This window comes from Vanellus vanellus, assembly GCF_965231255.1.
Source record: "Vanellus vanellus genome assembly, chromosome: 2".
Classification (NCBI taxonomy): domain Eukaryota; kingdom Metazoa; phylum Chordata; class Aves; order Charadriiformes; family Charadriidae; genus Vanellus; species Vanellus vanellus.
The window spans coordinates 42,389,602-42,416,482 of NC_138906.1; the positions used below are offsets into that span (position 1 = coordinate 42,389,602).

General features: G+C 37.9%; 1 protein-coding gene across 1 annotated transcript in view; it reads right to left on the reverse strand.

Annotated features, from left to right (window-relative positions):
* LOC309686459 (zinc finger protein 385D) overlaps positions 1-26,881 on the reverse strand; it is a gene marked incomplete at its 5' end in the record, with an annotated part of 142,847 nt that overhangs the window by 92,735 nt on the left and 23,231 nt on the right. Inside the window, one exon of the mRNA XM_082499159.1 lies at positions 6,143-6,253. Within this exon, the coding sequence (XP_082355285.1) occupies positions 6,143-6,253 (111 nt within the window). The remainder of the gene's footprint in view (positions 1-6,142; positions 6,254-26,881) is intronic.

A 26,881-nucleotide genomic window follows, 5' to 3' on the forward strand; every position in this document is an offset into this window, starting at 1 on the left:
GCTGAGCATCTGTAAAAGTTTGCACAAGAGAATATCCTCAAAGAATCAGGCTGATGACTTCACAGAATGCAGATGCATTGGTTTAGAAAGACCAGAGGTAAAAGTGCCCTGAGATAATAAATGTTCTTGATGGCTGGCAACCTGCAACAAGTGACTTTGATTAAGAAAGCTGTACATTACAATTCAAGCAGAAATTGTTGGTTTTATACCAAAGCAGAGTTCTAAATCTGAAGGTTAATTGGAAATCTAAATCTTAATCTAACCCGTAATTGGAGGCACAACAAAAAATGCAAAGAATAAGAACATGTGGTTACAGCCACACACAGAACAGTGATTGAGGCAAATAGTGCACCTGGCTTCAAATACCATTTAAGCATATCTCTGAAAGTTGAAAAATAACAGATTTTAAATCAGAAGGGTTAAATGCTAAATAACTTCAAGCAGTTAGCTGTATCAGCCTTTCCTGTTTCCTAATGAACCAACTTTTGTAAGTTCCTCTATCTTTGCAAACAGAGGCTGCAGGCCAGGGGTGACCATCACTTGGCATGGAGAAGAACTGAAATCTCTGTTACCTCTTCCAAACCACAGAAACAGGTTCATAAGTTAGTTGAGCAGGAGGTCATATAATCTCTCTCTCAGGTCGGAAACTACACTCAGCTTTTACTGTCCATCCTCAGAAACAGGTGTCTAATTTGTTAAGACCCTCTGCCAACAGGGAGCCCGCAAATGTCCCTACGTGTTTCCTTCCAGAACTTTGCTACCATTATAACTAGAATAGTTTCATCAAACAGTCCAACAAAAAAATTCTTGAATCAAATTAAGCTGAAGAAACAATCAAATTTATTCTTCTATGAAAACCAAGGAACACAAAGATCAATTAGTCGCTGTTCTCTTATTAACCCCCTTTCATATACTTGAAACCTACTATATTTCCCTTGTCTTTTCCACTGTACATCTATCCAGTTCTTTCTACTTTCCCTAACCTAGTAAAGTTTTTTCACATCTTGTCATACTAGTGGATGTCTTCTAAATTCTGCAACTAATTATACTTTTCTTAAAGTGTGATAATCGCTGCTGTAAATAATTCTTCAGCTGAGGCATCACCAATTTCAAATACTGTGGAATACTTACCTGTCTATTGATAAATGTAACAATCTTGGGGGAAAAAAATTATCATAGGATTAGTGGGTTGTTTTTCTTTCTTTTTTCCCCCATTAGAAATTGTTAATGTATATTTGGATTGTGATTCACTATAATTTCTTTTTGCCTACTAAGCCAGACATGTCTCATTTTACTACTTTTGTGTTTAATTTTTCCAGTCTAAACACAATAGTTTGTGCTTTAGTTTCCTGCACTTGTGGGAATTCCAGACTATTTTCTCCAGCTAGTGAAGATAATTTTGGACTGCAATCCTGAACTTGCCGCTTTCCATTAAGTGCCTGCCACCCTCCATCTAGATGTCATCCACAAACCTGGTATATGTACTCTCTATTCTGTCAGGCACATTGCTAATGAAAATTTAGAGTAGCAGCAAGCACGGAACAGACTCCTGCAGATCCTGACTTGTAGCGATCTTTTGTTTTGACAGGAAACCATCAGCAACTATTCTCAGTACAGTTTTTCAATGTGTCGTGCAAACAACTTTTAACAATTTCACCTGAACCATATTCCCCTACTTATTTTACCAGACTGTCACATAGGACTGTATCAACCCTTATTAAAGCCAAAATATATCACATCTATTTATTCCCTATTATCTGTTAGACCAATTACTCTGTCAGAGGAGAAAATTAGATTAGTTTGACATGATTTGTTCTTGACAAATTCATGTTGGCTGTTTCTTATCACCTTATTATCCCCTGGGAGCTTACAAATTGATACTTTCATCATTTGCTCTAGATACCAAGCATAACCTAAATAGGATATACATCCTCTGCTCCTGCTTCTTTCCCCATGAAAGTTAGAACCATAGTAAAATCCTGTGGAGCTATATTGCATCCTTATCCTCAAAAAAAAATCCTTCACTATTCTTTTACTGGAACAGCACTTTTTGAATCCTGACAACTTCATACAGTTGACCTGTGTATTGATACAGTGATACCTTTTCTTTGTAAAGATGGAGAAAACCAAGGCAAAAGAACAACAAATAGACTCCACGATGAGCCCTGAGCTCATGATTTTCAGAAGAATATTACTACTGTTGCTATTTAAATCAAACAATAATTTCTGGCTAACATATTTGGAAATATTTTTACAATGTATCATAATGGAATTCAAGCCCTGTGAGTACATAAAAACATTGCCCAAACTTTCTCTAAAGGCAAGCTGGATTATCACTCAGCCATCTGCATTAAATGAGAGAGAAGAGAAAGAGTGAAGCCATTTGTAAGAATTGACCTTGTTAACAGACACTGTCACTACCTTGATCAGTTGATGAAATCAGAAATGTGGGCAAAGGAAGATCAAATAGTCAAGAGAGGTTATAAAAAAAATTGAGGAAAATAGTAAGCTCTTTCTTCCAAACCATGGGGTTGTTTGTTTGTTTGTTTGTTTTTTAATTTATTTTTTTAGTGATCGCTCATGTTAGCAGCGAATTTACTCCCACAACTACTACCTGTTGGTACACAAGTTGTCCTACTGAAGCCAGTTGGACTTCATTTTACAGGGTGCTTTCAGCAGCTGTTTAATGTTTACTACAAAGCGTGCATTTAACAGTTCTTCTCAACTGGTGCAACAGCTCTCAGCAGCTGCCAAAATCTAAATGGCAACTCACACACTTGCAGCTAAGCCCATACTTAAATGTTTTGCCCTGTATTGGATGTACAATGTGAATGTAAATGTTATATATAGATCTCTTTCGATGAAAAAAAAAAAAAAAAATCACTGCTTGAAACAGACTCCACAGAACCTACCTCTGCTGTTCTAATGTTTTTTCTCAGCATGGAGAGGCTTTGGTTACTTGCTCATTCCTCCCCTTCCCTTGTATGAGAAGCTTTATTTTAAAAAGAAATACTGAACACACAGCTGTCATGAAGATTTATAGATAACTCCTTTAGAAAGAAGCTAAATGATTTTAGACTATTGTACCGCCTTTTCTCATTTTTCTTTGAAATGTAATTTTGATACCATGTAACCAGAAAAAAAGCTGCTGTGCTCTGAAAGAAATCTGTATCAAAGGGGAGAAAATTCCGTATTCTCTGCAAAAATGAAAAATCTCACAGGCCGGTTTTATTGTAAACATTTTCATAATACTGTCGTGCAGTAGGTAAATGGAATTTCTATTCATTGCTCTCTGATAAATCCTATCTCCAGCATCTAAAAATAAAGACATATTGGTAGAACAGCCACAAAGCCCTAGGTTTCTGAACAGAAAAGCTATTTATCGTTGTTATGGTTTTAAATCATGTTCAACAAAATATTATGAAAATGCAAGGTAGGAATATTCGGAAAATGAAAACTTTTTCATAATAATAACAGAAAAAATTACAATGTGTATGCTTGCCATTCATATTATAGAGTTATCAAAAAATGATAGCTAATAGTTCTTTTTCTTCAAAGCAATCTTCCCTTTAAGTCTCAACATTAAGTCTTTAGTTTAGCACATTTTTGCTTCAAAAACTGGTGGACATTCAGAATTACCCAAGCAATGGAGGAACTTAGCTCTGCCTATTCCCCTCACATGGCAGAAAAGCAGTTCTAAACTGCAGCGGAACTCTGACTGTTTACTATTTCTTGAAAAGCAGAGCACTTTCTGATTTTCAGCAGTAATAAATATATGCACTGGAATGAGAGGAGACCGTCGTAAAGATACCCACAATTCTGTGTGGCAGGGAAAAGGGGGAGAGAGATCATCCCAGGTTATCAATGGGCAGCTTTTGGACTGTAATCTCTCCACCAATCAGCAACACTGGGGTCACTTTAAAAATTAGGTGAATATTAAAAGTGGAAAGTGAAAGATACTCAGCAAGAAGGTCTCCCCATTTCATAAAATTAATGATATTGATCTGCTTTGAGAGAGGGGAACATTAGAACAACCTTCTGCTGAACAGTGTTGGCAAATTGGAGTTCAAGCCTCTATCACTTGAAGGTGTGAAAGGACAACTAAATATCTGCTTAAAAGCTTTTCTTCCAAGAGTTTGCTGTGAACAGTCTAAATGAATAGATTTCTTCTGAAACCAGCTTTTTGGACACTATAGATGACTGAAAATGGCCACGGCTTCTTCCCCGTCTCTTCTTTGGAATCCTTTCTAAAGGCAGCAGAAAAGTAACACTATGGGAGCATACAAGTCCTCTGAGTAAGAAGTATCAGTGTCCACTGATAACTTGTTTGCTTCTGTGTAGAAGAATTTTTATTTCAAACATTTTATTCTGCAAAAAACCTAGCTCCTGTCAGCTGGAAAATTTTCCACCCCATGTATCAACCCGAGTTGTGTATCTGCTAGTGACTAAGTCATTTTAATGATGTGTTCATCCTCTCTTTTGTCTGGATCTTTTTGCAGACTAAAACCGGTATATATCCTCTGTCAAAGGATGTGTTTCACTTTGGTATGTAACACCAAAATGTTTGATGTCTCTTACAGCTATATACTATGTATGATTCAGTGTGACGTGCTTTTTCCTATGACAAAGCCAAAAATTATGAGAAATGAGCTGGGCTCCTCAGTCAGTGGGATCCACCGTGGCCCAGAAGTCTCCGTCATCCCCTCCCCATGTATCCCCATGTATCCTCCCCATGGCTCAGTATCCACAGTCCTAATTCCAGAATCTGGCTTCTAAAGCCTAACTGGAAGAGCCTCTTATATTTTTATCTGCAAGGGACATGACAGCTCCAGAGAATATACAACCCTTCCTTGCTCCACTGTTTGAGAATGATATCAATGTTATAAAAGAAAGGTGTCCATTCAGTCCATGCACTAGAAAATCTGGAGTCATCAGTGATAGTAAGTACATGATGCTGACTGGTCTGGAAATTGTGACTAAGATCTTGTTAAAATTATTTCTAAGGAATAAAAAGCTGAGGGGAATGAAGAGACCTGCATTATTTTCATCCCTAGGTAGCTGATCCTTAAAAGAGGTTTTCAAGGTTCAATTTAAATCTTTGACAAGTTCATGGCTTCGATAAACACTGATAAACTAAAAATAGGCACAAACTGTACATAAATAGCTGTCTACGAAGAAGCAGCAGCCCAAAAGAATTATTCCATTTCTTCATATGACTAGCATGAGGAAGGAACCTCACAGACGATTTGGGGTTAGACCTCACTTTAACTTCAAACATTTTTATTCTGACAGAAGTAACTTCCGTATTTAAATTAGTAAAGCAGGTAGTAAATGAAAGACATTTGGTAGGGGAAGTTTCCAACAGTGATGCCCATGTCAAGAAGCTTCCTGGAGAGACTAGAAGAGCAGAATACAATATATTGTACTACGTCAGGTTTTGTCTAAACACACAATGATCCTGGAGAAGGAAATAAAGGAGTTAAATTCCAAGAGGCTTTTCTGTGACAGAAGAGGTATTCCTTGGCAAGGAGCACCACAGCACAGCTTCCTTGGGTTATTATGGGGTATGGGTTTCCTGTGTGTTAGAGACCATCTCCAGTTCAGCTTGCTGGAGAAGTGAGAGGACGTAAGGTAGGAACCAACTGATAAAAAAAATCACCTGTTTTTTTTTGGTATTTTTTTTTTGTTTTGTTTTTTTTAAATGTTCTACTGGAAGGACAGAGATGTGTTCAAAAGGTAGAAAAAGGAGGGCAGATCCACAAGGATTCTAAGTATATCTGAATGACTTCTAACATTTACAGACTGAAAAGGAAGGCAAACAGAACCAGGACTGGCAGAAGAATTAGGACCCAGCAAATATTTCAGCCTTATTAGCAGTAATGGATCAATCCATTTTCCTATTTACACTCTGCAGCACAACTGAAGTTGATGAGCTTGCAGGAATATATCCGCAGGGAAAATCTGGCCGGGTGTATAAACACTACCAAATAATTGTGTTTATTTGAAGCATCCTACAGCCTTTTCATCTGCTGAGCCACAAACTGAAATCACAACGTTTCATTTAGGTTCAATTTATGCAAATTATGGCACATCCTAGAAGATAAGTACATATTTCCAATCTGATACAAAATGATCGACTTACATCAGAATTAAATCTCAGCTGGCAAATGTTGCATGATATGATTTGCTTTCTTCGATGAGGAAGAGGAACCCCAAATGTATGATTTATTACAGCTTTTTGAATTGGGTCCATCTGTAAAGAGAGAACAAAAAGAAAAATAAAAGCTTTTGCTGTTCCACTGTATGCTATCTATAGTCTCAAAACAGATTCTGCATCATACCATACCATACCCCACACTACAAAAAACTATTATTTTTCTTCAAAAATGAGTATTTCAAAAATGAATATTGGGGGTTGGACTAGATGATCTCCAGAGGTCCCTTCCAACCCTGACTATTCTGTGATTCTGTCATTTCTTCTTCAGGCAGTTTTACAAAGAGGTAATACAGAAAGGCACAAAGAAAAGTGTCATTAGATACCTTGAAATACATCCTTAGTTCCATTCTACATGCACCAATCTCCTCTTGTGGAAGAAAGCTAAAAGCTGTAAATGCTGAACCAGTTTACCCACGAAAACACCAATTTACGGCTTTTTATATCATAGAAAAGCTAGCGCGCTAAATGAAACAAGAATATTTTACGTAAAATTATTCAGAAAAGGATCAATGGAAATGTGAAAGAATATTATATACAAATAATTCCAGAATAACACACAATAGCTCAGTATTATGAAAATAATAATTTCCCAGGAACCAATAAATCAAACTTTTCCATAAAACAACTTCTACACAACCTGTGAGAAACCCAGATCCTCTGAGGATTATTTTCACAGCCATTTAGAAGAAACTGTTCTGAATAAACCCTACTTTAAGGACAAATTTCAACTTTCACGAAAACATTATTCTGAACTAGCCTCTACCAGAACGCTGATCCGGCAGTGTCTGCAAGTCAGGGTCCCATAAAAAAACGTACCATTTTGGCAGACAATGTCACAAAAGCTACTCGAGACTTTTTTTATGTGAAGGATGGAAATCCACTTCCCTAAATTCATTGGTCAAAATTATTTATATTTCTTTTTCACAAGAAGCATTTGACAGCTCTTTTTAAAACCTAGAAATAGCTTTACAGCAACTTGGTAAGGCCCTAATAGATTTTATCTTTAAATTGTGCTGTTAAAAATTAACATATTTTGATGACACAAATACAATTAATTGTCTACCTCTGATGATAACCATTATTCACACAGCATAATTTGTATGTGTCTTGAAAAAAACCCAACTTTTTCTGTGCTCATGTCCCCATGATTCACTTTTTCCTAGTCTGTTAGTAAAGGGTGATTTGATAAATAAAGAATCAGAGTTTTTCCTTAGAGTAATCAATTATTCATGGAAGCTGTAATGGTAGACAGTCATGGCCTCTATTGCAGTGAATCCAGAGCAGATCGCTACAGAAATTTTGCATCACCTGACAGCTGTTCAGTGCCAGGTCTGAAAGAGTTCATTAAACTAATTTTAAACTAATTACTGTTGAAAAGATTTAAAAAAAAAAAAAAAAAAAAGAATAAGGAAAATGGCAAAAATCTTGATAGAAAGCTTTGGAAGAAATGCTCAGTTTGAACATCCTCTTCAATTTGACGTGAAAGTGAAATACCTCATACATTTGTGCAACCATCAGCATAAAAAAACAAAACAATACTACCTAGAAACTAAGGATGCCCCTGTAACATAGCCCCAAAATAACACTGATGGCCTAAGGTCAGAGTACATCAAGCTCTGAAACACTACAGTATGCTGTGGCAGACTTTCTGTGGTGATCAAACCATGTGCCAGGGACGCTCATTTTACTCAGTAACATGAAATAGTCTTGAAAGAGTCCACAGTCCAATAATACTATCGTATAGAGCAGAAAGAACACCACCACACAGGAAAGTAAGTAGACAGTAACAGCTCTTCTTTTTCAACTGCTCCACTGTCCAAGAGGTGACTTCTTACGCCAGCAGAACCAATAAACCTGTTTCCTGTGATACACTACAGCACAACCTGGTCTTAATTGATGCTATTTCACTGCTGCTGAAGTTTGGAGAAATTTAGTTCCTTTAGTTCCACTGTTCCTTTCACCACTGCAGGGGTGAAATACTTAGGGAAACCTCAAGCTCAGATATACGAATAAGTCAGCACATGATAACAAGCAATTGTGCATTCTTTGGTCCAGTGTAACTGCCTTCCCATTGGAGATACTATTAGTTTAGCCTTCAGTGTTAACATGTTAAACTCTCTCCCATCATCTCACAAGTGCCATAAATTATGAAAGCCAACAAAGAAGCGCTCTAACGGTTATATGAAAGGTACCACCATGATTCATAAGATGTAACAGCTAATTTGTTGAGTTGGATTTACCCATCTTGCCAGTAAGAATTCTAGCTTCAAGTGGGGTTGGATTTCTGGGGGAACCAATGCTCGCATACTGAGAATGAGACAAATAATTTTTCAGAACTGAGAAAAATCATGAATGTGTGGAATAGTTGGTCTATTTTTTATTCAATTTTATTTTGATCTCATGGAAAAATGTGGAATTTCTTTCCTAAGCACTCCACAGATTTTCTCTGTTGATCTGCTGGTACAGAAATCCATCTGCAAAGTTCCCTTTCTCCTTCTAAAGATGCAGACTTCTAGATATACAGCTACATGGCCTTATTGTGAACTGGATTATTTGCGTTTACAGCTCCGAATGAAGAACTGTTCTGGATAGCCTCCAAGCTGATTAAGAAAAGCTGCTTCAAAGTAAGAATCCCTTCTCTGCCAATTGCTTTTTGATACTGCAAAGCAGAATTAAACTTCAAAACTTAGCCCCAGATTCTAATAAAGTTGGGGCAGAATGCTGGAGTGGTATGTGACATTATTATTTATGTTTTGGGGAAACACCGCTAATCCATAAATTTCAAATAAACAGCCAAAAACACCAGATAAGCCTCCAGAAGTTTTATGCAGGAAATTTGAGAGAGGTAACAGGATACCTAGGTGCAGCATGATAAACACTCAGATCTCTCAGACTCTGGAAGACAGAGAGGAGCCCTGCTGAGAGTCAGAGGAACAAAGAGAGGCAGCTGATTGCCAGAAAATAGAGAGCAAGGATTGCAGGGAAGTGTAAATAGGGAAATAATATCATGTAGCTGGGATAATCAGCAAGTGGTGAGATGCTTAACAGAATCTCCAAGCACTTCTAGGCTAACCGAACGTTACTAATTATACGTATAAATTGTATTTCAATTTATGTAAATGGTATTTGCTTTCAAAATAAAAGTTATCATGATAAACTTTGAGAAAAATCTGTGTTTTACTCATCCCTGGGTTTTTATTTTATTTCTATGATTCTATGATTCTTAGGTGCAACTGATTTAAGTAACTCCCATTTACAGTGAAGGACAGAGAAGTTTGCAATTCACATGAAAGACTATGATTCAGCTGTCAGAACTGTGCGGGAAAGCAAGGTTTGCAGGATGTGCCTCTCACCAATGTATTTGTGCTCTAAGTTACAACACAAAGAGGGTGAGCTGCCCTGTGTTTGGCTTGTTCACTACCTCTCGCTTTTCTACTGTCCAGCACTAGATATATCCTACTATATCATGCAGGCTGTGTCACGCTTTTCCTTGTGGTCAGTCTAGGGAAAGCACATTGCTGGAGGTTCACTGCAAACCACAAGGTAACTGTTAGTTTGGGCAACGAAGATAAATAGGGAAGGTTTCCTATTTCATTCAGTTAATTTTTGTTTTCAATACGTAAAATGCACAGCAATAATATCACCTGTGTTTCAATTATTCAAGCTGAAACTTATGGCAACGTGATATTATTTACTTTCTTTGATCAAATACTGTACTCCCTTCCCCAGATCTTCAGGAGCTTACCGTGCTTCACTAAAATCCCGGCTTAAATCAAGGGCATGGCAGAAGTTGGCCCCTTGCTCCATTTTCTTGGCTTTGGCCTCACCGCTCTGGCGTGGTTTTGCTTGCTTGTTTCAAATTCAACCTTGACAGACCAACGACCTTAGCCGCGTTCTTCTCTGTTCGTGTGCCTACCCCAGAGCACGAAAGACCTCTCTTTTTGTGGACTGCAGATGAAGGGAGTGGCTGTTGCATGAACTTTTCTGGATGAAACACCTACCACAAAATCACCAGGAAGTTGATCCAGGAGATCCCATGTTATCCTACTGGCCTTGGCAACTTTTCCAGAATCACCAGAGCTGCTATCCTAAATGCCTTCTGTAGCCTAATCTCCGTCTCATTAAATTTCTTTAAATATCTGCAGAAGGCAGAACCTGGACTGTAAATTTTACTTACAGAGAAATTTGATCCTTTGAAAATTTTACATAATTACCACAAATAATTACTAAGTGTTCTTTTTTTGAGAAGAATTTTTTTATGCTGGAACTGCAATTCAAACACATAGCTCTTCCTCAATTTCAACAAATTTTTAATATATATAATTTTTAGTAGTCTTTTTTATGTGACGTTTTATCCCAGAGGCATAAGAGTATGCCTAAGTTAACCACAACAACAACGGATAGCAAAGGAAAGCATGCAAGTTTGATCCCTAAAGGCTCAAATCACAAAAGGATATAAACCAAAAGGAGTTATTTTTATTTATTTTTTTAATTGTGTATTAAAACCAATGGGCATGACATGAGTATTTCAATTACTTGAGGTTGGCAGTAAACTAATAGAATTGCGCTAACATCTGTAAATAAAACCATTCAGGTCAAAGGATGAAGATAATGTGGATGCCCAGAGATTGTTCAGAACATATGGTAGGCCTAAAACAATCAAATAAGTATGAAAGTATTTTTACCTCACAGCCAAACAAATTAGCTGCAAAAGATTGACTCAAATCACTGTGATCCTTGTTGTGGTTTATCCCCAGCCGGAGGGTGGGATCATTGCTCGGGAACAGGCTGGGCATTGGTCAGCAAGTAGTGAGCAATTGCACTGTGCATCACTCGTTTTGTGTAGTAGTAGTATTATTATTATCAATAATAATTTATTTATTTTATCTTCCTTTGTTGTCCTATTAAACTGTCTTTATCTCAACTCAACACCTTTTTTTTCCGGTTCTCCTCCCCATCCCACTGGAGGAGCTGCGTGTTTAGTTGTTGGCTGGGATTAAACCCCAACAGTCCTATACTAAACTAGCAGAAACACATGTCAGGTCATCGAAGCTTTCAGGAAAAAAATTGCTGTAGACAATTTTACTGGTAATTACCCACCAAAAGACTGACGTCCATTACTTGAATAGGTAAGTGAATTCAGTGAAACAGCTACCAATACCTCTCAGAACTTCTTAAAATCCAGATGCTAACACACTGCAATGTTCAAATGAAAGTAACATTAAACAAATTATATTCTGAGTATGGTTTCTCACCATAGGTCTGAATTTCTACAAACATATTTAATTGTAAGTATAAAAATTAAGTCAAACAAGCACACTGTAATATTATTATACTTGCAAGCAAGGTATTAATATTTCCACATATGAGTTGAGACTTATGTGAACATCTTAATTGTAAAGTTCGTAAGAAATAAAGATAACTCAGCGGGGGCTCCTTTCATTCATTCTCTTATGTTCCAACAAATGGTGAAACTAATAAAAGCATTGGAAACAGTGTAAACCCTGTACCAACAACACACATAATGCCTTACCAAGCGAAAAAGAACAAAATGTTATCATACCCTCCACAGTTTATACTTACTGGTGAACTTAATCCATTTTTAAAACTGCATGATGGATGCAGTTTTAACACCAAACGGCTCAAACATCAAACTGTCTACTGCATAATAATTGTGACATACTACTACAAACACAGAACAGATACTAAAAGCTATAGGAAATCTCCCCAATCATGTAAAGCCCCTACCATTTATAGCTGGGGGACTTTTTGAACCAGAAATTTTCTCAGGGCATGATTTGACTATTTCCAATTGAGAACTGAGCAGTTTCCCTCTGGTCTCAGTGACATCAAGAATTCACAATCATTTCCTCTGCAATCATGCTGGTCAATTGTTCAGATGCAGTAATATTTTATTTTATGTTATTACATTAAATTGCATTGTTAAATTATTACTTATGCAGAAACTAATATTTTGGAGAACTGCTGGACATTCAGCCTTATATTGCCCATATGGAGTGCCCATATTATGGGCATTGTTCAGCTGAATGGTAGCTCCTTCTTCTCCAGGAGATACTTGGCATCCACTGAAGCTGCACATTCAAGCTGGAAAACGCATGTGCAACAGGTCTAAAACTTGCAGTAAGTACTGGAACAACTGGGTGTCACACACTGCACATATTTCTGTGTGTGCACGCCCATCTCAAAACTCTTGAAAGTATTTATTAACTGTGCATGCTGAAAAAATAACCTGTGTAGCACGTGTAGTAGGTCTGATGCTCTCCAGAAGTGTCAGACTTGTAACTTAAAATCTACCTGACACGTTCTTAATATACTGCTGTTCAGGTCAGAAAAAAAACAGTTCAACAACAGCTCAGTGATTTGATCCTAAGTATATTTGACGTTCTCTATTTCCATAAGAAATACGCCCCATTGTTAGGGCTAGCAGTCCAGAGCTTTTTTTCCAACATCACATTAATCTGTGAATAAGAATCTTATAAACTAACCAAAGAACACAATTCAAAAGGAATGATGGGAAGAGCTTAGTAAGCATAATTAAACACGCAAAAAAAAAAAAAAAAAAAAAAGAATGTTCAACAGTATTTTTGTTTCGTGTGCAAGTAGAACAATATGATGTCGAACGGTTAGAATACATGTTCTAGATGTGCTACCATGCATGGTCTACCCTTTTACAGCTAATTTATTCAGTATTGCCCTAGTAATTACGGTGAATAATTATGCAGTGAATTGAACTCAGCATTATACATCCTTTCTTAGTGTCTACCATTTTTGTTCTTATCAAGGAAACGGGGTAGAACTAACCTGATGCTTTTTGCGTACACAAACCAGAAATATTACTCAACCTAGGTAAATAAAAATAATTCATATAAAATACCTGCAACAACTACAATAATGCAAAATATTTACAGAAGAATCACTTTTCTTTAAAAAAGTGGTATCTATCAAAAAGAAAAATGTAGTCACTTCCCAAACAATGTAACTGGTTTACATAACTTGAATAGTACTTCAGAATGAATTCCCAGAGTAAACTTTTTATTCTATTGTTGAAGTCTTATGAGAGTGTAAGGATTTATCTTTTTTTCTTTTTTTCCTTTTTTTTTCCTTTTTTCTTTTTCTTTTTTTCCTTTTTTTTTTTCCTTTTTTTTCTTTTTTTTCTTTTTTATGGAGCTATTTAATTGTAGCAGTTGTCTAGTCACCTTTCTGATGTGACTCTAGTATTTCTCTCGCGCTTTCTTTTTTGTTAATTTTGTTCTTTTAGATTTTTCCACTTGGCAATGAGGTGCTGAGGCAGCAGCAGTACTTCTGGCAAACTGCTTGAATATACAGAAACCGGTCAGAGCAAAAGGATTTGCATTCACAGTGGTATTGCACAGAAATACTGTAACCACATAGAGATTATGCAAATCCTTACACTCTGATTGTCTAATAATGGTTGTCAGTCAAAAGACAAGAATTTGCATATGCTAAGGCTAGGGAGAAATAATGACACAGTGATTATGCTAATCAAACGCACTAAACAACACGTGAAGGACTGTCAAACTGGAACAAATCTGTGTATGTATGTGTACGTATGCTAAATACAGAAACACACAGTGCTAAAAGAACATTAGGGTTGCAGATCAAGCCCTTAAAAACATGAAATGCCTATAAGCCTTAATTGATTTAAATTTTTGAAATACATTCACATATTTTTCCTGAAAGATTTTGACTTTGTTCTGTTCAGAAGACGGACAATGTTCACTTAACGAGCAACTGTTCAATGTTGTGTTTTGTCCAAGGGACTGAATGAATAGCCCCAGACCTCATTTACTCTATAAAGCTGAAACCTCGCTCCCAATGGGAATTACCAGCTTATTCATTGGCTCTCCTACAGTCTTCATTACACAGGATGTGAGTAATTCACAAGTATAATTAACTTATTTTCAAAACTTCTTTGTTAGATAAAAGATGGTATTTTCTCAGAAATGAAGAATAAAAGTTTACATGAGTTCCAACTACCCAGTTTAATATACCCAACAGTACTTAGGATTATATTGCCTTCCACCACCCAGCTCCTGACTTCAGATTCATCTGTGAAGGTGCTACAGAGACTAAACGCAGCCTTACAACTGCAAGCTGGACTCACAGCCCATAAAGTTGTCTGAGAAAAGTTTGGGTTAAGTGACTTGCCTCGCATCTCTCAGAACAACTCTCCAGGGTGGTATTCAACTGGTTTTCTGGAATGGGATGGCCCTTTCTGCTTCTTCAATCCCATCTCATTCAAAACATGTTTTCCAGTTTCTTCAACAAACAGAGAAAAAATACCACGGATAATAACCTTCCAAATTACAAAACCATGATTGTTCCCCAGTGCTGATCCACAGGACACACAAAATTCTACCAGACCAAAAAGATTCTCCCAAAGGAGAGAAGATGAAAGGCAACCAAATGTGGCATGTTTGTCATATTGTTCTGTTATCCGGTGGACAATGCTCAATACAACAATTGCAGCATAAGAACAGACTAACATGAAACAGACCACCTTGAAAGTGGGAGAATTACTCACTCTATTTCTAGTCATCATTACCAAAGTGGTGTGGAAAGAAGAGGTGGATTGTTTCTTTTCAGCTGCTCACTTAAATGAGCAGTGGCAGACAGTAAAAATATGATTAAACCCCAAACAGTAGCTTAAAACAAAGAGAGGTAAATGTTATGTTCTCTCTAAAGATATCAATGAAGATAAAAACCTAAGGTTCACAAATGCCATTTGTTTTCTCAGCTTCAACCAAGAACAAAGCAAAAATAAGCTCATGAGAAAAAGAAGACATTAAAAAAAGCGAAGGGCATTTTCATGTGCTTAAGAAAAGACCTCGGAACAAAAGGTTGGCAGGCATAATGAGGGTTACACAACAAATTCCCAACAGCATCATTCATATGTGAATGATTTTCAGAAAACTGGACCAAATGTTATAATTGGTATTTAATAATAGTGGGCCTTTCTAATCACAACAACAAAAAAAGCAGGACGTATGCCAGACAGAGAACTGGCAGAGAGGCACTTGATTCACTCTTACAAGTGAATTGCTCGCAAGTACAAGAGTCCAAAGTGGTCACTACAAACTACTACACGTTTTTCAGAGAAGTGACTGTGGATAGATGCGTTTAAGGAGTGGGGAAATAATTCTGTAATGCAACCTTCCTGCTATGTTTTTTTAGCCTATTTTAAAAATCCTTCTTATAGAATTATAGAATCATAGAATGGTTTAGGTTGGGAAGGACCTTGAAGATCATCAAGGTCCAACCCCCCTGCCATAGACAGGGACACCTCCCACTACACCAGGTTGCCCAAGGCCACGTCCAGCCTGGCCTTGAACACCTCCAGGGATGGGGCCTCAACAATTTCTCTGGGCGACCTGTTCCAGTGCCTCACCACCCTCAAAGTGAAAAACTTCTTCCTAATGTTCAATCTGGACCTGCCCTCTTCCAGTTTAAAGCCATTCCCCCTCGTCCTATCGCTACATGCCCTAGTAAAAAGTCCTTCCCCAGCTCTCCTGTAGGCACCCTTTAGGTACTGGAAGGCCGCAATAAGAACTCCTCAGAGCCTTCTCTTCTCCAGGCTGAACAGCCCCAACTCTTTCAGCCTCTCCTCATAGGAGAGGTGCTCCAGCCCTCGGATCATCCTCGTGGCTCTCCTCTGGACACCCTCCAGCAGGTCCATGTCCTTCTTATGTATTTACCATGTTTATTCTGGTGACTCCAAAGAAACCACTGAGAACTAAGGTGCAGAGTATAATTAGAAATTATACCTGAAAAAGTCCAAAGGATGCTTCAGACATTATTAAAATACTCTATCAAATCCATACTTTTATAGTATTTCAACATATTTCAAAATCTGTCTTAGTGAGTTAAGTTTAAACACCGGGAGAAGTTACAATTCCTAAGCCATACCTGTAGAATCAGAGAATAAGAGACTAAAAGGGACCACAAGACATCATTTAATCTATAACTCACACATTGAAAGGAAAAACATTTTAAGGGTACCGAATTCTCTTATCCTGGGTTTCAGTGGGAGGGGTGTGAGTGAGCAAATATGTTCACGAATCGAGGGCTAAAACACAGCAGTTGAATCTTGGAGAGACAGAAATTTTTCAGATTCTCATTTTATAACCATTTCAGAGTAAAAAACTTCAACATTTTAGTTGAAAACATTACCAAAGCTGCTCTGCTTCTTTAGCCACTAGTTCTCTGACAACCCTTTACAACAGAGTAATTAGAAAATTATTGAATTTCTCTATTGGTTCTTAAATGGATATCTGTCTGTCTGCAAAATCTGGTAGAAGCATTTCACTTCAGGTGCAAATGTAGACATTTGCTGGTATAATTGTTTGACCACAGGCTGCTTTTTTTCCTCCTTTTTTTTTTAGGTCAGCAGTGAAAAAAAGCCACATAAAACATCTCCATTCCCTTTTCTCACTTCTTGAGATTCAAGACAATTTTATTTAAATTAATTTCATCACCAGCAGCCAACACAGAAAAATAATGTTCCCCATACTCTTCACATATGGGAACTGAAGTGTTCTAGTTTGCATGTGCAGCTGAATATATCCTTATAACAGGTAATGGTTAAGTATGAGAGTAAATAAGGTGCACAGATATATCCATAGCCCTCATACAGATCACTAACAGCATTATATCTCCTTGCATGCGAAAAATATTTTACCTTTGCTCGGATTATAGATTATGGTCCATAAGAGAAGTCATTATTTCCTCCATAATATTATTAGCTCTAAAACCTGTCTGAATTTTTGAACTAGGACGAGACTGTGTGTTCAGAAAACTCACTTCCACTAAGAAAGAGAAATACAAAATTGGGAAATGGGGAAAAAATGTAGTAAATTCTCCTGATATATTTTGAGAATTTACATAATAATGAAAATAAACCTTGCTGTGCTTCCTAACTGTGTATGCATAAATAACACTAGAATTTCGTACTAAACTGAGCAAGATCCCAGGAAGATGAGAGAAACAGGTGGTCAGAAGGAGGCTTGCGTTTTAATAAGGTATTTGTAACTGCAAAATTAAGACCAACCTGATTTCTGCTTCAGACTCTCTAGGACACAGAAAGCTGGAGTAGACAGAAAAGAAACAATTTGCAACAAATGGAGATTATTACATTACTAACCCAAATGCCCACCAGTTCATATGTCTCACATTTTCTTCAAGGTAGAAAACCAAAATTCTCTTCCTTGTTGATGAAGAGAACACAGTTATACCTGCACTTACTACACACATTGTGACTGTACTTTTTGAGTAATTCTCTACAGATTGCCACGGAGGTTCATTCCAAGTCTCCTGTCGCTCTTAGTGACTGAATCATTAGTGCAATCCTGAGTGCACAGAACAGCTGTGGAGAATATAGTTACGGCTCATTCACTACCTGAAGTGCTTTAATCCCTTCCTACCCATCTCTGAAATGTGATGCATTAAATAATTTTCAGTGTGTTTTTAAATCATTTGGAAAAGGATGAAAATTTAAGACCGTACGTTTCCATGCAATTTCATCTTTGAAGTTTTCTCTGAATGATAAGTCAAATTTAAAGTTTAGAAAAAAGGTATTGCCAGGGAAGTACCATTCTGACCCTGACTTCTGAGCTTTTTGTAGATCAAACCAGAACTAAATGAAACAAAGGAAGGAAAAAAATCCTTTTGTTACTTGTGGGGAAACAGAAGTAATACCCCAAAAAGTTCAAGGTATCTCAAAACAGGCTTAAAACAGCAATCTCTACTTCTTTCAGGAGCCCACTACCATAAATAAATATTAAGGTATCTACAAAGTCAAAAATGTGGAGGTAGGAGGGGCCTTCAGTTCCTGAGATGACCTTCGGTTACTTTTGCTTTTTCTGTTGTGAAAGGACAATATGAGAAAGGGGAATTCATTCACTTCTTCAGCTTCACGGCAGATCATGACATGGTTTATTTCTATACTAGTGATTTGGCTTGGACCTCCTTCACTTCTTTTCTTGAATTCTCCGATTGTTTAAAGTTAGCTCATGTTGATTTTGGTCTCTCCGTGATTTTAGGTCAAGCAAACTCAAACTGGACACCCTAATCCCAAATCAGCTCCAACTATATTGGTGATGTATAGATCCTGAAACACACAAAGTATCAGATGTTTACTGGCCAGGTGAGGACTGCGGTGCAGATTGTAGCCCAGTGCATAAGAAGGGATGCTCTGTCTCCCCCCCGAGCCGAAGCCTAAATGAACTAATACATGCAGATGGGAATCAGGATTCAGGCTAAAAGGAAGGGATGAAGCAGCTAGACACTGACTTACGGCAGGCAAATGGCCTTCAGAGTTCTTCCATCTTCTCAGTCAGAAGGGCAGTCTGGCTTGACATTTGGTGAAGCTAGGGTGCCATTGAGTATTTTGAATTAATCAGGTTGAAAAGGATTTCACGTATATTATGAACTTGGACACAATAGGAAGTCTCATCTGAGTATTCCACAGTACTTTACAAAGACCACTTACAGGCAGGTAATTAACATATGAAAACTGAGCTGTACTAGAACTTTTGGCAAATCCACTTGTTCTCATTCACAGCCTTATGCCTTAGCACTAGACTGCACAGGCATAATTGATTCAAAATCATCGATGTCTGGAGTACCTCACACAAGTACCTATGGATGTGAAGACAGGCAATTCTATTGCCTGTGAACTGTCTAGTTGTTGCCTGCGAGTCAAGTACTCAAAGACATCTGCACTACTAGCATATCTTTTCAGAAGAGAAACTTCACAGTGCACAAACAGCCCAGCTCTGGCTATTTTGAAGGATTCAGTTTTATATGTCATTTGATGCCTATGGATACCGTACAGGTACATTGCCTCTGCTTTTATAGTAAAAGCTCTGCCCTGGAGATATCTACAACACAGGATAAGTAAGAGGGACCTCATATGATGGCAGCAACTAATGAAAGAATTCTGAAAAAATGAAGAAGAAACTAAAAGTGCAGTGCAAGTCCCAGAGGATTTGCTTCTATCTTCTTTGATACCTTCAGGGCGCTCAGCCCTAAGACTGGCTTTATTTTCTACCCATTTAATTATCTCTGATTATAAAAATAACATCACCAATGAAAACGTCATTCCTCCTGCTACTATAAAGCTCTTTTATCTTTATACTGAAATTATATTAGAGATGAACCTTATCCACCAGGACTTACTCCTGCTTATCTTGACATTTTGATGGAACAAGTTCAAACCAAGACTTGACCTTGGATCTCAGCTTTGACAATTATGTCCAGATCTTAATACTTACGTAACTGTACACATTCATGTGCCAGGATTAATCATTAATGACCAAGATCTTTGTGACACGCTTAAAAGGCCAGGAAATATTATCCTTGTCTTACAGACGGAAACTGAGAGTAAGTAATGGTTCAAGGTCACCATGGAGGTCTGTACCCGAACGCGGAGTTGAACCCACCCCTTCCTCCATCAACCCCTTCTTCCTAGCTCAGACCAGCGCCCTTAGCCAACCCCTCACCACCCTTCATGTGGCTTTTGGTTCTTGTTTCGAAGGACAGTCTGACCTAGGGCCATTGACCTGGCAGGTCTCAGGAGCAACTGCAGGCACAAACAGTTCTGCTATGGGACAGGATAACTAAAAAAATACTTTTCCTTCAGGAGCAGCTGCAAACTTCAGTGCTCCAAACCTCTACCCTTCTTCTTTTCATGTTTATTCTCGAAAGTGCTGCTTGCCTTTTCAGGCACTACTGAGAAAACTGTACTTATTGTAATCTCCTTGTAATTTGCATAGCAGATTGCCTCTGCAATGGTTGTGCCTACAGCTTGAAAGAAGAGGAAGCCGGGAGACTCAAATACAAAATTAAAACCGACAGTATAGTTTGTTATATTGAAATGATCTTGTATTTGCTCAGACCCTTCCACACATGAGAAATTCACGTTATGAAAAAAGGCAACTGTGCAATCACCAATTTGAATTAAGCATTGGAAAGTTTTTCTTTTTCTTTCCCTTCCGTTCACACCTTATGTGAGGAGTCAAACAGCACACCCGCAGCATGCAGCGGTGTCGACTGATCCTGAAAAGCCAGTACGTGAGTATATGAGAACCAGCCCTTATCTGTTTACAAATGGCATTTCTGAAACACTGTCATTCAAGTACCTGCGTTTAGTTTTCCTTTCAGATTAACGATTATTGAAAAGGCACTACCAGTGCAAATTCTCTCTTTCTTTCTGCCACTTCTTGTCTTTCTCACTATTAACCGCAACTGGAAGTTTAACACTCTCAGTAGGGTTATGGGCTTATCAGGGTGGGGATTTGTAATGTGAGTTTTACATTGATAAGACAATACTACACCGAAGACACACAATCAATTTAGGGTTACGTCGCCTTTTGCTGATCAAAACCAAAGAAAAACAAGTGAAAAACCACCACGTGGCGAAAGCTTTTATGATACCAGGCAGGTCAGGCTTCCCAACTGTTAACATTAAACATGAACTCAAGCAGAACATGCCATCTCCTGGGTGCTCTCTGGAAGACTAGCACCTCAGCAAACCAGCTCCTGCCTGAACCTGGTAGCTGAATTCGTACTCTCGTTTAGCCAAACACAGTGAATTGGAAGACTTCTAACCAGGGCACTCATGACGACTATAATGCGAAAATCACAATGACATCTTCTGGCAGTAATTTTCTCCTCCGTGGAGCCTCCACAGAAATCAGACACAGACTACATGTGCTTTCCTTAGTACTCTTTGAGCAGAATGAAGACTTTGCTAATAGTGGTCAATTACTATGCAAATATCCAGTAATTGCAACAGTCAAAAGCGAAACATGTTACAAAAGGCACTTAAAAACCCCCAACAAACCACAAACAAAATAAAACCTCAAAAAACCCAAGTAAAAGCAGAAATGAGAAATGACTAGTACAAGGCATGAGTTAATTATTAAGAAAAGGAGAAAAACTGTTTCCCAGACTAAATTTTCAAAACCTATGTTGTTTACAATGATGTAAATATAAAAGAGCAAAGCTACAACTTCAGTCTGGCACATTGCAAGTCCTGTGTTTCTATAATTATGCTTTTGCTGTCTAAGATTAATCAGGGTAGTTAATGATGCAAAAAATTACATTTATAATCCAGTCTGAATACAGCTGTACTGCAAGCTAAGATCTAAGTGCCATTAAGGTAAATGGAATTAATGGGCTGTCCCTAGCAATCTTTATATCTATCAGTTACTAATTAACATTCTTCTGCAAAGAATAATTTATGGGGGAAAAATACATACAGAAGCAATAATGTTAAAAACTTGCAACACACTGCGGTCACAGGGTAGTCGTGCAGCTGTAACAGACGGTGTGTTGTGCTCGTTTCAACAGAGAACAAGAAAGTGCCAACCGGCACTGCAATCACTACAATCTTTTATGTTAAGTCATTTATTTCATATGGCAGCAAATTATTACTACCAAGGATGAACTTTTGTGGGAAATGTTGACTTCAGCTAATAATGGAAGGACTGAGCAGAAGCAGCAATAAAAACCTGGTAGTTAAATTAGCTAGTAAGAAAAATGAACAGTGTGTGTTATCTTTGTAGATAATGTGGCACATTTGCTGCTTCCAACATATGACTCCCAACTTGATCACTGATCTTATGCATTCAGTACTCACATTAGTTTTAAAAGTGTTCCTGCCAAACCTTTACCACAATCTTAATTTGGCTCTTTTTTGGTTTTGACTTTATGAAATAAAAAGCTCTGCATAATTCTTTAGGGTCCTTTTTACAATCCTCTGTATCTTCTGGCCTGTGAACCTATGCAGCATCACTTCCTATACCAGGAATTAATAATATGGAATAAATCTTACAATGAACACCAGAGCTTCAGAAGCTATTATATGCCTCACTTCTTTTTGGAAAACAAAACAAAAGAAACCCTAACAAACCACCAAAAAAACCACTCCAACACCCTAAAAACACCCTCCCCCCGCCCACAAAAATAACCCCTAGGAACAGACACACACATAAGTGAGTTGTGACACGAATCAAAATCAAATGGTGACTGTTGCGTCTGAAAAATATTCCTCTCACTAAATGCAGTAGTAGTTAGTGGGTTTAAATCAATATCAAGATATTTAGGTTTACTTACAGCATGAGAACAAAAGCGTTAATCATTCTGAACTTATACTTACAAAAATCCAGCTTAGAGTTAATCCTTCAAATCACTGATAACAGTATTATTCCAAGTAAACGTCACAGAATTAGGATGATTTTAATCCTCCCAGACCCTGACCAAAAACGGTATGTAACTACGACATGTTATACTACTACCAAAAATGGCAATAATAATATTACTGGTATTTGTAGAAATGAGATTCATTAAATAATAATGGCATTCCCTACGTTTCATGCTTCTTCCTTATGTCAGTCACAATGAATTTTATGTTTGTGATATTGACATGATGACTGGCACTAATCACAATTTAATGCCTTCCCATTAAAGTTGTAAAGTAACATTTAAGATATTTGCACATTTTTCTAACTTAGCCAGTAAGATGCCAGTGATAAGAAAAGAATCCTAACTGTAGAACTTACAGGAGCAGCTATTTTGCACACACTGTAGATAATTAACAGATAAGATTTTTAATTAACTCACAAAGACTTAGCATAATTTATCACGTAGGGAAAAAAAGCCCCTGACCCCTTGAGGAAATTAATTATACTGCTATAAAAATATGTTGTACGTTGGTAAGAATTCCATTCTAGTGCTACAGAAATAAGCACTAAGTATTCTATCATGCTGTATTGCAAATATCATCTCTTCCCTTTGTCACTCCACCATGACATCCCAAAAGAAAATACAGTCACATTCAGAATAACCTGTCTGGACTGTAGAATTTTAAGTGTTAGGGCAGGAGAAGTTTGTTAGAAATAAATACTGATTTACAAATGTTGATAAGCTTGCAGAGAAAAGAAGAAAGTCTATAAACCCAGTATCAAAAGACACAACAGACCTAGTGAATTTTGCTGCTTTGAGAGCACAAAGAGAAATACATAATTTCATTTTTCTGAGGGAATTGAACGAGATAACAGATAAACCTTCTTAGGATGGATCTGACTGCAATGCAGTAAATGCTATAGTAGGTGTCCAATGTTTCCATTATACAGTATGGCACATTTGCAATATAAATAAAAATACCACGTATGATTTCTATTCAAATCAATACTTTTTAAAAAAAATATTTTTAATGCTTCTGATTGTGAAGCATATTCAATTTAAAAAAAAAACAACAAAAAACAAAACCAAAACAACAAACCAACAAAAACCCACAACGCCTTTCAGAGCTTTTCGCTGGTGCTCTCTATGCTAGTGCATCAGACATGTTATTGCAGGGCCTAGTAGTGCTTCTGTACGGAAGGTTTTGGCAGGCTTCCCCACTGTAACCTCCCTGTTTGGGAATTTATAAAAATCTTGAACAATATGCTTTTTCTCTGGACTTTATAGAAAGGAAAACAAATTCTTTTCTAAGCAGGGCATTTATTGCCCTAAAATCAAAAGCAAACGCAAGCACCATGTAACAGCATCTTCAAACACCATATTAAAGACAAATATTTTTGTAATGCCAAAGGAAGATAAGTAAGACAATGGCGTGATAATATGGTTCAATCTCTTTTGTTGTTTGCTTTTAATAATGAGCATTATGTTAGCAAGAGAGCTGGACTGAACATTCTGCACAGTGGAGTTCTGCCTTTTAGTGATCTATAAAGTGAAGAGCTAATTCACCAGAAGTTGCTGGTAGCAGGTCATTGTGCATACCTCTGATGTGCAAATTCATGCTTAAATGCTTTGAAGAATTTGGGTCTGGAGTCCACACTGGATTCAGAGGAATGTAACATCCTATCTTTTGGTGCTTTATCTGAATGCTCTCTCTTACAGAGAACTCTACCAAGAGCTGGACAAGGTGATGTTGACTCTGTAACGTGTTCAGTGTGAAGAGCAAGTTTTTTGGTAGTTCATAGAATCATAGGGTTGGAAGGGACCTCTGGAGGTCATCTAGTCCAACCCCCCTGCCAGAGCAGGGACACCTTAGAGCAGGTTGCACAGGAACGCGTCCAGGCGGGTTTTGAATGTCTCCAGAGATGGAGACTCCACCACCTCCCCGGGCAGCCTGTGCCAGTGCTCTGCCACCCTCAAGGTAAAGAAGTTCCTCCTCATGTTTAGGTGGAACTTCCTATACTCAAGTTGATATGCTACAAGCAGTCTTTGTCATTCTTACTTATGTTATCTGTTTGTTGCCACATTGTTCTGCTTAAAAATACCCACTATTCCTTCTATCTAGTTTGTAAGCCACTTTTCAGCCAATGTGAAACAGTACAGCACTTTCAAACATTTCATGGTCCTACCAATGTTGACATAAACTTCTAACTTTTAAACTTATTAATCTTAAGTAAGGCATTACCAATTTGCATAATATGCTGCGATAGACTGCCATTTTACAGCTAACCTGCATTTCTCAAAATAAATAAACAAAGTTCGTTGTATGATAGTAAAAAAATATAGATGCAATTGCAGATGCTGCAAGATTCCACTAATTCTCTTTTCACAATTCAATAACGAATCTGCTGAACTTTATTACGTTAGGCTAGTAACTCAAGGTTGCAGAAGCTGAGCACTGGAATGGGTGGGTGAAAGGACTCTACCGTCAACAAGCCCAAACAAAGCCCTGTAAAGGAAGCAGTTCCTCAGGTAACATGAAAGAGATTTGATCTCGGAGGTACTACTTATCCAGTTAAGCATCTTTGCCTCAGCTGTTCCTGTTACAGAACCAGAGAACCTGTTTATGTTATGAAGCTTCTCCTATCAGTTTGCCTCTTTGAAAAGCAGTCCAAAAAAGTATTTCCACAACATACATGTTAACAGCCAATGCAGAGGCACAAGGGTATGCCTGTGACCTGTTCCCCCCGTCTCTTAGTAAGCAATTTTCACAGGAGTCAAGACTCCCCCTGTTACCTGCAGTTTGCTCCACTTCAGACCTTCAACAACACCCACCTTTCTCACTCACTGCCTGGGGACAGTTACAATTACCCCACTCCATAAATACACCTCTGAGGTGATAAGTGACATATTTTGCGCTTTTCTCTGGGTGGATCCCAATGGGTCAACGGGACAAACTGAATCTCATTGCTGCCACTGCTGTTACGCTGCACCTATGGGAGTTGACCACCTCTAGAAAGTGCTTTCAGGTGCCCACGACAGAAGCTGATAAGACCCTTCAAACAGTTCCTCACAAGCAGAGGTGAACACAAAGAAAGAGAAAGGTTAAGCCTACCCAAGGTCTGCAGATGTGGCTTTTAGATTTAACTTGGTGCTTCTTGGAGAACTCAGTTATCTGTTTGGAAGCAACTTCTAAACCTGACCCAGGAGAGAAGAGTCTTCCTCCTACGCTTCTCCTACTCTTTCCCAGTCAATGTGTTTAAGTATTTGCTCTCCTTTTACTCACTTTTTCTCTCTAGGCAAACATTTTTAATGGCTTAAATATTATTCTGCTCTTAGACTCTGGCCTGCAAAACATGAGCTTGTTAACTGAGATGGCAACAGCAACATCAATATTTTCTGGTGACAAGCTCATCATTTTTTCTAGCGATAAGGTGTATATCCTTCATTGTTTTCTTCAATACCTATTCCTCCCTTGAAGCCTCGTTTGATTTCGATATTGAGCCAGAATAATACCAAGCAGGTAATCTTATGCAAATACAGCATTCATAGAAAATAGCACAGCTGCTCCACAGCCATATATGAAAATACCCGTTCCAAAGTGTTTGTGACTGATTTCTAATGGTGCCTTTTCTTCTTCGACTTTTTTTTCTTTAAACATTTTTTCATAAACAGGGAATAGTCCATAACCATGTTTAAGTGACAACAGATCAAACTTAATTTACCAACGCTACTATATCAGTGAAGGGTTACTTAGAAAGAAGCGGCAACAACGCCCTGTTCGCTGTGTTTAAAATCTGTTCTAGTCACCTTTCCTGCTGACAGTTGTTCGTTTTTGCCATCCAGTGTTTACACTGCTGAATGACAGAAGTCCAGTTTTGCTACCATGGGAGACCAATTATTCCTACAAAAATTGAAGCAAGAGCTTCTATTCTTCAGCAGCGGGTAGCAATTTAGGCTATAGATTTACAGGACAAATATGACTGGAGAGGTCCAGGGTATGTCAGCACAAACGCACAAAACAATTTTGAGATGTGGAGTTCTCCCTAGTCCTTCTGACTCCCTGTGAACTTCATTCTTAGGATTCATCTTTGTTCCTCCTGTTTGTCAACTAGGATATCAAAATCAGCCAGAATTCAGGGAGTTTTACACATCCTGAACTTGTCCCTACTCGACACAGTTTTAATTACATAGACAGAGGGACAGTGGCACTATTACATCATTGCCACTGGTGAGGAGGAATCTTGAAGACCTTGAACATGAGGAACTGAATGATGGCATACGATGACACATTCATAAAGTCAGTAAGAAGGAAAATGGGAATTCTGCTGTGAGATTCATGAGCAGGAAGGCATACTACTAGAGCTTATAAATTACTACGTGAAAACATGGGAAACCAGTAGCTCAGAGGTACAGTACCTCCTATGCACAGTAACAAAT